Raw genomic sequence first — 10,302 nt, forward strand, 5'->3', positions numbered from 1 at the left:
AAACAACTTTCAAATGGGACCATCACTCGAAAAGAAAAGTGATGGTCCCATTGCAAAGGTCCGCTTTGATATGATGGGCACAACGGCCACCCTCAAGCTTCTACGAGTCGTCGACATCTTCCAAATGTACTAAGGTCAATGTTAAGGAAAATAGTATGACTTGAACTACATTCAAATAACTCATCTTGCCACACATTCAAAGAAATGAAGAGAGACATTCTTCATCTGGAATATTAACAAGGTTAACATAGCAAAAACCCACTACTTTCACTAGTCAAGTGTTAAATACTTAACACTTTCACTAGTCAAGTGTTAAATATTGCTAAACTTGACTGATTTCAGTCAAGTGTTGTAAAACGCGTAAAGGATACGTACGTCGTCACTGCCAGCGAATTGATGGAGGTCGAAGAGAGCGGAGCTAGACAAGGAGAGTAGCAAGAGTACTTTATATATGTATGTGGGTGGTTACTTTTGCCGGGAAGCAAGAGCACTACCTGGGCAGGGCAATGGAGGTCGAAGAGAGCAGAGCAGCTAGACAAGGAGGGGAAGAAGGTGATCAGGATAAGGATGGGAGGATGAGCGTGGTGGAGAAGGGGAGGTGGTTCTGGGCGGCCATGGCGACAGTCACGTCGGCAGTGGCCTACCTCGTCGACTTTGGCACCAACATCAAGACGATGCAGCTCTACTACCACTACGACTTCGAGTGCCGGCAGGCGGCCCTTAACGACGCAGTCTGCCACCGCCTCATGCACAACGTCAACAACTACGCGTCGGCCTTTGGCGTCAGCTTGGCAATTCTGGTGGGCGCCCACCTCTCCTACTCTATCATCTTCTGGTTCACCCTTCCCGCTCGTGCCCACCCCCTCCGCTTGGCCTACTTCTTGCCCCTCATCCACCTCTCTCGCCTCCTCAAAGTCCTGTGGCGTGCCACCTTCTCCCGCTCCTGCCAAAGGTTCTGCCCCCTTTTCTCTTTTAAGCGCTTTTAGAGCGTCTGTCTGTGTGTATGTGTGTGTGAGTGTGTGAGTGAGAGAGAGAGAGAGAGAAGGGGGGAAGAAGAAGATAAGTTTTCACATCTTAGGTTGGGTTCACATTTGGGGGGGGCGGAAGAAACACTCCAAAAAGTGCTTTTTCGGATGGAAGAGATGCAAAATGCACACTTTCGCCACCCATTTGTTCACATAGAGGGTGGAACAAAAGGCGACTATTTATTTTCGTCGTCTTGTGTGAACATTGGATGGCGGCGAAACAAATAGTGAAAGAAAACAATATTAATATAAAAAAAATTGATTGCTTAAAGTTAAGCTATGGTTGTTAAAGTTATTATAGGAACTTTTGAAAGAAAAAAAGGTGCCTAGTCAGATGGCAGCACACGTGGAAGGTGGAAGTAGTTTGGGTCGGGTGGCAATTGGGAGGCAAGGTTTTCACCGTGCATTGTAAACCCGGCCTTAGGAACAAGACCCTCAGGAGTGTTAGAAAAAAATACCTTTTGGGCAATCTCAACTGGATAAGTCTTGAATATGTGGATAAGCCTTGGATGTCTAGGTGCCATTGAAGCACCCTTGTTTGCCTTACACATGAATTGGCATATATTTCACTCCAAACAAGAAGAAACAAAACAAAGCTTGCTTTAACGTAAACTATCTGAGTATATGTGACATCGGTATTTAATTAACTATTTAATGTATAATTGTCGTGTCGTAAATAGTTAGACAAGTGTAAGTAATTTTTGTGGTAGTCAAATAGCACAAAAGTATAGTATTATGCACGTTTATGTGAAACTATCAAATCTTGTATGAGATGAGTTCTCTATGCTCTTTTTGGCATGTTAAAATGTGCCTTGGAGTAGAAGGAAAAAAGAGTACAACTTTTTGGAAATGCATTTTTAGCATGCTAAAACATGCCTCAAGGGAGAAGGGAGAAAGACGTACAAATGTTTGCTAAAGGGACTCCTCCATGAAAGAGCCTCATGCAGAGTTCGAGAATGTCTTTTTCTCTAAACGGCAAAGTTTCTCCCTTGTAAAGATGCATACTAGAAATACTCGTCGAATTTTTCCATTCTGTAGGATTTTCGTACTATGTTCTTGTATAATTTATCGGTTTTATCTCCTTTTTCCCTGGTTTGCAACAAGCTAATCTCCATTTTCAATCAGTTCAAGGCTAACATAAGAAGTTTCTGACGGTTTCCCTTTTGGGAAAGAGGTCCTCTTTCCCTGTTTTTTCCCATAGTGTTCAACACATATTAAACTTCTGCAGGCTCGGCACCGTGCACCTAGCTAGGTGCGGTTGGGGGCAGGGGGCTGTCAGTCTCTCCCTACAGGGGACCGCACCTAGCTAGGTGCACAGTGCTCGCCCGAAGACTCTCATGATGTTGTCATAATTCACAATGTCAGAATAATTGTGGGAAGGTGTTGAAAGCTTCTGGTGATAGAGGTGGAGAGAAGTTCAAGGACACAATTAAAGTAGGTGATTGTGTTTATAGTTCTTCCATATGTGAACCATATGTCGAGCCTTGCAAAAGTATGGAGTCAGTTTGAATCAGACCCCGTAATGGTACGATTCCATTCGACACTCTAAAACGAGTCTACAAAAGAAAAAGAGAAAACTCTCTCTCTCTCTCTCTCTCTCTCTCTCTCTCTCACACACACACACACACACACACACACACATACACATGCATGCTAGCATTGGTAGGTAGCTAGATAGTTAGAGAGAGGAGGGGAGAGTTTTGTACTCAAAACGTCATTTTCCTATTCTCGCTAAATTGCTTATAATTTGGTCTACTCTTGAGGTAAAAGAGTACTTGTATCAAAGTAACACTCTCGATCAAGGGTTGTTAGCTGACAACATGTGAGTGTTTTGTGAAGTCCTTTTTATTGGCCTGCCCAGAGGGCAAGGCTATAGCGTTGCCTTCTCTTTTTGCTGACTAAAATAGGAAAAAGGTTGAGTTGTATTTTTAAGCATTTTTTGATAGGTCAAAAATATTGATTGGTTGAAATAAGATAGGTTGCACTCATTGAAATGAATTGTGTAAATCTAATGATGGACATATCTTAAGTTTTGAGATATGAAATGAACTCTAGTATATCAAGGAAAAGATTTTGGGTCGCCCAACGGCTTTGGAATCATGAAAAGTTGACAGCTTTAGAGGCTCCACAAATCCCAAAAGTTACCTTTTAATTTTGAAATTTGAGAAGTTCTTTTACCCCCACCTTTTATTTTGAGAATTTGGTTCACCCCTTGAAACTTGAGGTAATAGACTAAAGTTGTCATTTTTGTTAGTGAAAACTTTATGGAAGGAATTTATCATTTAGGGCTTTAACCTTTAAAGATTTTTTATTTTTATTTTTAGAGATTTTAAAGCTAAGTTTAGAATTTAAAGATGTAGAACTTTTAAACTAAGGTCTCCAATGATCCAATGAGGACCTAGAGTTTTTTTTTTATTACAAGGTAAAACTTCGAATTAGAGGAAGTGAAAATGTTATATGGATCCACAAGTCAAGGGAGGGTCACCTCGAGAGCTAGAGTTTTAAGACTTAGAACTTTAAAGCTTTTAAAGTGGGATTTAGAACTTAGAGATCTACAGCTTTAAATTTGTAAAAAGGGCTCTAGAGTTTAAAAATGTAGAATTTTTAAAGTGGGGTGTAGAGCATAGGGATCTAAAGCTTAGGATACTTTTTTAATTCAATTATCTGTGCTTATGTTTTTTTTTCAAAAGCTTAGAGATGTAGTAATTTTAAAGTGAGATCTAGCCTCCGATCAAGGCCTAAAATTGACGCCTACTTTTTTTGTCAATGGCTATTTTACCTATCAAAACAATCTTAAAATTGCTTGTCATTTTTTTTATTTATATCTTTAAGTTAACGTTATATATGACAAATTATATAAGTTAATTGCATTACACAAAGCATATGAAAGGGAGCTTGAAAAATTGCATGTCAAAAACAAAAATTTTATCATGTCTGGCAGGCCTCGTGATTCTATCACTTGTTATATTCAAAAATTAACATATAGCTAGTTAAGTAAGGTAGAGTCGCCACAATAAGACTACCCATCACTTGGGGAGTGCCATAGACATGTAGCTCGTTGCTTTTCTCAAATGAGAGTAATTTAGGAACTTACCCAAAGCAAAGTGGAACCTACTTTTGCACATAGATGATGTGATTAGGCATGTCATATTATTGTCCAAGATATGCATGATAGAAGTGGTAGTCATTCAGATTCTCTTTGGACAAGTATGGAAATACAGGCCTTAGGTATTAGGTATTAACAAAGGGTTAGGGCATGGTAGAACGTGAGTGTATGATGGACAAGTTTAATAAGGCAAACAATGTTTTTTTTTAACAAAGGAGGGTCTTATACATAGGGGTGAAAAAGGGAAAACTTTAGTGCACACAGGTGACATCTCCTTAGGATTACTAGTTCGGGAGGTTTATCGTTCATTACCTCCTTATATAACGTGCGTTCGTGGAGTATTGAATTTTTTTCTCTGTTAAATTGCTTTAAAATTTTACATTTTAAAACCCCTCTTTTCGAACTCACATTATACATTAACATGATTACATTGTGTACCCTCGGAAATTAAAAAGGTTGCATGTTGTCTAGCTATCAAGTTAATGACTCATATGTTTGTGTTTAAACTTGTGATCATCATTGAATTTTCTTTTCCTTATTTTTTAACTCATATTAAGATTTAAATGTTTGCTCTTACATCTTATGTGTAAGTTGTTATACAATTTTGAGGGCTAAGGTTTTGTTATATAGCTCTATGCAATCTGATATTTTATAGTGGACACTATCACAGTGTCAAAGATCTTCTGAAAACGAATCAAGAGATAAACTGCTTATATGACATTTTGGGTGCATCACTAGAGACAAGCCCTCAACTCATTCTACAATTCCATATAGCCATGGTGTTTGGAAACTATAGTGCTTCAGATGAAGGTGCAGTGCCAATACCAAGGGAACTTGTTTTATCAATGGCAGCCGCCATTCTTTCGGGAATCTACAATGGAAGTATGGCCCTTGTGTCTATTAGTAAAGGAAATACATTTGCTTCAAGCCTGATCATTTCAATTGCTGGTGGTAAGCATCAACATCCCATTATCTTCATGCAATGGTTTTTGCTAAACTTGAAAGAGAAATGAAGGGGAATGCTAAATAGTCTCTCAAATATGATCTTTGTTTATATAGTACACTTATTTTTATGACAAATAACTACTAAGAATGCATCTAAAGCATACTAGTTTCTTGAAACATTGCATAGTTCAATTACTCAAAACAATGTTGATAGTTTTTTGTCCCTCCATATTTAGGGCTTCACACCGCAGCAACAATGGTAGCGCATACAACAATCATTGGTTCATTATTGACAGCTTATCACAGTGGTTTTTGGCTACCCCCTTATGCTTTTCTCTCATTTGCAATCCCATGGATCTTTTTTGAGCTCATTATGAGACTCCACGACCAAAATACTTCCAACAAGCAAAGCTGGAGAATTTTGAGATATGGAAAATCATTTGCACTTGCTCACATGAGTATGTTTATTGGGCCGATGTTTGCAATCGTGAAACTTTTGAAGGAGTCAAATTACTTACACTCAGTCCTCATGTGGGGTACCTTTACACAAGCATCTGTTTGGTTGATTGGAATTGGTGGTGTTCTTGCTCTTGCAAAACATCTACCCTACTCTGGTGTTCCTTGTCGTCCTTATAGTTGGAGAGGCAGAAATGATAACAAATACCTCACTTGCCACTCATTTTCTATCACCCTTTCTCTATGCTTTTTGATTCATCATCTTTCAAGTATCACATTTATATATATACACAAAAGAGAGGGAAGAAAATTAGCATTGGAGTCTCGTATTTCAAAAGTCGATATTGAATCTACTAGAATGCTCCAACAACAAAAAATATCAATCATACACACCAGCACTCTATCTTCTTCTTCCAATGGAGACCATCCACACAAAATGTCCCCACAACTCACATTACTAATTTTAAGATCTTACATATTTAGAACAATGATGGTCATGTTTGTTGACTCTAATGTTATGTATCCCCAAGATTCAAGAGAGGATGTAATGAAATGATTTACTTAGCAATAATTGTAAGAAACCTATCTCTTTTATCTCTATCTAAATAGTTAGCATCAATAAAGTTAAAACAAACATGGACAAACGTGGAAATGGATCACCTTGGCTTTAGCTGGGCACACTCGCATAGACCTCAAAATATTGTCAACAAATTGATTACATGGTTTTGAGGGAGCAACATGCTTCCTCATGGCTGCTAGTGGGAGTTGTCTCCATGCTAGCATCCTACACTACAATGTAAGCTATGAGGTCATTTCCACTTTCATTTAGGCTAGTAGGCCTAGCCCATTTTGCAAAGAGGTTTATTGAATGGAATCTACGGAGATGCCTCATGTGGCTCTGAGGGGAAAAGTGGAGGTGGTGGCACGTGCACCACACACACACACACACACACACACACACACACACACACACACAGAGAGAGAGAGAGAGATGGCATCATTGCCATGTGTGGTCGCCAATGGGGATAGTGTGAGAGAGATATTTGTCTCTTTGTTGTCTCTTTGCTCTCTCCCTCGCTATCCGGGTGTGCAAGCAACCAAAAATATGATGTGCAAGTGCCATAGATCAGCAAATGTGCCTCACAACGGAGGGTAGTTTGTGGTATTGAGGAAACAGGCCGAGCATAATGCACAGTTTCTGGTGATGAGGCATCTCTAGTGAGGAGGCTACAAGTTGCAGGGCGGTTTCCTCTCGTGTCTGATGAGGAGACTACACATGGTGCTGATCCACAATGGTGCAGAGGGATGCGAAACCTACTATCTTTCTCTCCATCGCCATGCCCTTGTCTATCTCTGTTCTTCTGCATGACAACACACCAGAGGAGGGCAACAACAACGAGGCCAAGAGGATGATGGGGACAAGTTGTACTCGTTTCCTTTGGAATTACAAGATTCGTCGATCGGCATCTTGCAAGGTAGAGGACTGCACGTGTGTGTGTGTGTGTGTGTGTGTGTGTGTGTGTGTGTGTGTGTGTGTGTGTGTGTGTGTGTGTGTGTGTGTGTGTGTGTGTGTGTGTGTGTGTGTGTGTGTGTGTGTGTGTGTGTGTGTGTGTGTGTGTGAGAGAGAGAGAGAGAGAGAGAGAGAGAGCCTGAAATTTTTGAATGACATCAACAGAGGGAGAGAGAGAAATTTTGTGACGGCTTATCGCCATGATTAGCTTTCAAGGCAGGTGTGCAAACGAGGGGAATATGGAGATTGGGGGTGGCAAAACGAGGGCACCCAAGAGCAGGCAAAGATGATGCAGCACCTGGAATACAGGGCAGACGAGAGCTCCCCTCGCACTGGAGACCGGCTTGCAAGGGGGGGGGGGGGGGGCACCATGTAGTCATGTTAATGTATAACATGAGTTCAAAAGAAGGGGTTTTAAAATGCAAAAATTTTATGCAATTTAGTAGAGATACATTAAAATAAGGGGTTTTTATATTCAATTTTGAAAATACTTCCTAAAATAAGGGTCATTTTTTTTCATTTAGACGTGTTAAAAGAGGGATTTCATTAATACCCCACAAATGCACGTTATATAGGGAGGTATTGAACGGTGAACCCCCCGAGGTCCTTATTAACATTACTACGTAGTATTAACATCATTATTATTTTGCTATGTGGGATAGTAGTGATAATGAAAATCTTCTTTCTCAATCATTTCCTAAGGATCAATGATTGGCCATCCATGGGCTCTAGAATGAGCTTTCTCTTCAACCAACTACTCCAGGTTGGGAAAGAGTTAGTTGTCAGTTCATACAAAATGACTTATCACAATAGATTACACAAAGACATTGACACTAAAATGGAACTGGAAATAGTAACTGAAATTGAAATGACACATAGACTAGAACTGGAAGTGGATTGTATTCAAATCAGATCAGTACAATTGGAACAAAGTACAGTGTGAGTAAAAGGATTGCTCTAGCTTATCAAGAAAAAATAATAAGAGCATAATGAGCTCCAAGACACTAGACTCAAGAGTACAATGTCACTCCCCAAACTGTCTCCCATCAAATGAAGTAATAGCCCCTATTTAAAGGTGCCAGAGTGGGTCTTTAATTGACTTTCCACTGTGCAGTTACCGTAATAGCTGACTTGGTAATTACCAATAGTTCCATCAACATGGATTCTCATCCATGGACTATTCCAACCGTCTACATTTCCTTCCCCCCTTTCTTTGAATTTTGGAATATTTCCAACATTTTGAATGGGTGATATTTGACAATGTGAAACAAGTTCAAAGGTGCTTCTTTAGTGTCTTCACTGATCTCTGGGACTGTTGCTGGTGGTGTTGTATTTGATTTGTATCGTTATATTTTTCAATTAATAATTCTCTAAAATGTTTCCTAAACTTTGGCTTTAGATGATTGTTGATTTTGACCTTTTTAGTGTTCATACCTATGTCAAGATTCCATTCTTCCACCTTCTTGTCATCTGAGAGTAACCATTTTGGACCTCTTCCTTTTTGCTTGGCTATTGATTTTCCTTCCTTTTTAGTACAAATTTCAACTACATATTCATTAAATGGGTCTCCTAGTTCTTCCATTCCAGTCTCCATGTCCTCTTTTTCTAATAGTCTAATATAAACTTTTTGTATTCGCCCGACTGGGCTCTACTGGTTTGAAATCAAACTTCTCCAAATTTTCCTATTCTAGTGCTTGCCCATTTAACTAAAATGTCCTTTCTCAACTATTCAACTTTGTGAACTGATTTGGGTTCTGCTTTTTCTGCCTATCAACCTGCTCTTGTCCATCAAAACAGAATTCGGGTATATTTCTATGAGTGGAAAGACATTCATTGAAGTTAACATCTTACCAATTTTCTTGATGCCATATTTCTTACAAATCTCTTCTATTCAAAGAGCCTTTTTTCAACTCCTTGTATTTCTATCTTGATTTGGATTCTCCTACTAGACCCTTGGATTTTTGGTGTTTAGTTAGGATAATCATGCACTTCAGTGATAGTTATGAGCCATGGTGAATTTAGAAGCATTCCATATGCTCCCTATACATCTTAAACTAAGAAGCTAGTTTTAAATTTCTCTTTTCCCACTCTCATTTGCATAATCTCAACTAAAGTTGTGGCTTGAAATATCTTATGGTTGGTTATTCATACTCCAAATGGTGCTACCTTTAAATCGTGAATCCCCAATTTTTTTTGCGTAGATGCTCTTCGAGGATATCAGCTTTAGCTCCCCCATAGCTTTTCAAAATTTTCTATAATTTCCTCAATGAACACGCCTCTATATCTAGTTACTTCCCTTACTGGCATCGGTTTAGGTGCTTTCTATTTAAATCCCTCTGGGTTGGCAACATTTGGGCACTAGGTTGCAAAGTGATTGTATTTTCCACAAGCATAGTGATTAAACTCCTTCTATCAAAGTCATATTTGCCTCTGCCTTGACTAGTATCCCATTGGTACCTGCCTCTGCCTCTTCTAGTACTGGTGCTACTCTCATTCTCCTTGGATCCACTTGCCCCATCTAGCTTTACTAGTTCTAGATCTGATAATGTGATCATAGATAAATCCTTCCTTTTGTTGAAGTAATGAATCCGTATCCTTCTACAATTGATCCATATATGCCCATAAGATTTACATATGTGCACTGAAAAAATTCATTTGAGCAGTGATGTCTAGAACTACAATGTGAAGACTTTCTCACTAAAGGTCTAGTTTTCAACATATCAACAATATTCTTGGACATCTCCTCTAGCTTCTTCATCCAAGACCCCTTCTTTTTGTTCTTCGTGTTATGATCCAAGTCTTAATGAGATGAACTAGAACTAGAGTTGTTCTTAGAGTCTTAAGTGGTTGTCCTAATGTCACTAGAATTCCTTCTGCTCTTGTGTCTTTTGTCCTTTTCTTCAGAGCTCGTTGTACCAAAGTATTATATTTCTTTGTCGGGATTGGAACCTCCTATTCCCTTATCTTTTTACTTTTGAGCCCACTAAGGAACCAAGCCTTCATTTTCTTCTCGAATGGAGTCTCATGCAACTATCTAGTCATCTCTTTAATATTCTGGGCATAGCTTCAAACTAACGATTTTCCTTGTTTGATTTAGTATAGGTTGCATAAAATATCTTCAGCTCCACTTTTATCTGAATATTTAAGCCTGAATGCCTTGAACAAGTTATTGTATGTTTGGAGATGGCAAGTTGGATAATGGTAGTACCATTTTTGAGTTGCGTTCTTCAATGTTTGAGGAAAAAACTTTTCCCCCATTA

The 10,302-nt window shown here is 39.1% G+C and overlaps 1 protein-coding gene across 1 annotated transcript; it reads left to right on the forward strand.

The window, feature by feature from the left end:
* The first annotated feature begins 448 nt into the window (after positions 1-448).
* Positions 449-5,444, forward strand: LOC147457856 (uncharacterized). Its single transcript, XM_086511710.1, has 2 exons — positions 449-952; positions 4,802-5,444. The coding sequence occupies exons 1-2, from the start codon at positions 456-458 to the stop codon at positions 5,142-5,144; spliced, it is 840 nt and encodes a 279-aa protein (XP_086367836.1). The 5' UTR covers positions 449-455; the 3' UTR covers positions 5,145-5,444.
* Positions 5,445-10,302: the final 4,858 nt, after the last annotated feature.

Source organism: Adiantum capillus-veneris, chromosome 5 (genome assembly GCF_014529385.1).
Source record: "Adiantum capillus-veneris isolate H3 chromosome 5, ASM1452938v2, whole genome shotgun sequence".
NCBI lineage: Eukaryota > Viridiplantae > Streptophyta > Polypodiopsida > Polypodiales > Pteridaceae > Adiantum > Adiantum capillus-veneris.

Excerpts from the sequence above, each read along its gene's own strand:
- LOC147457856 (XM_086511710.1), top strand. The coding sequence starts at position 456 with ATGTGGGTGGTTACTTTTGCCGGGAAGCAAGAGCACTACCTGGGCAGG. Across the intron at positions 953-4,801 it reads TTCTCCCGCTCCTGCCAAAG|TGTCAAAGATCTTCTGAAAA; the intron begins GTTCTGCCCCCT and ends ACACTATCACAG.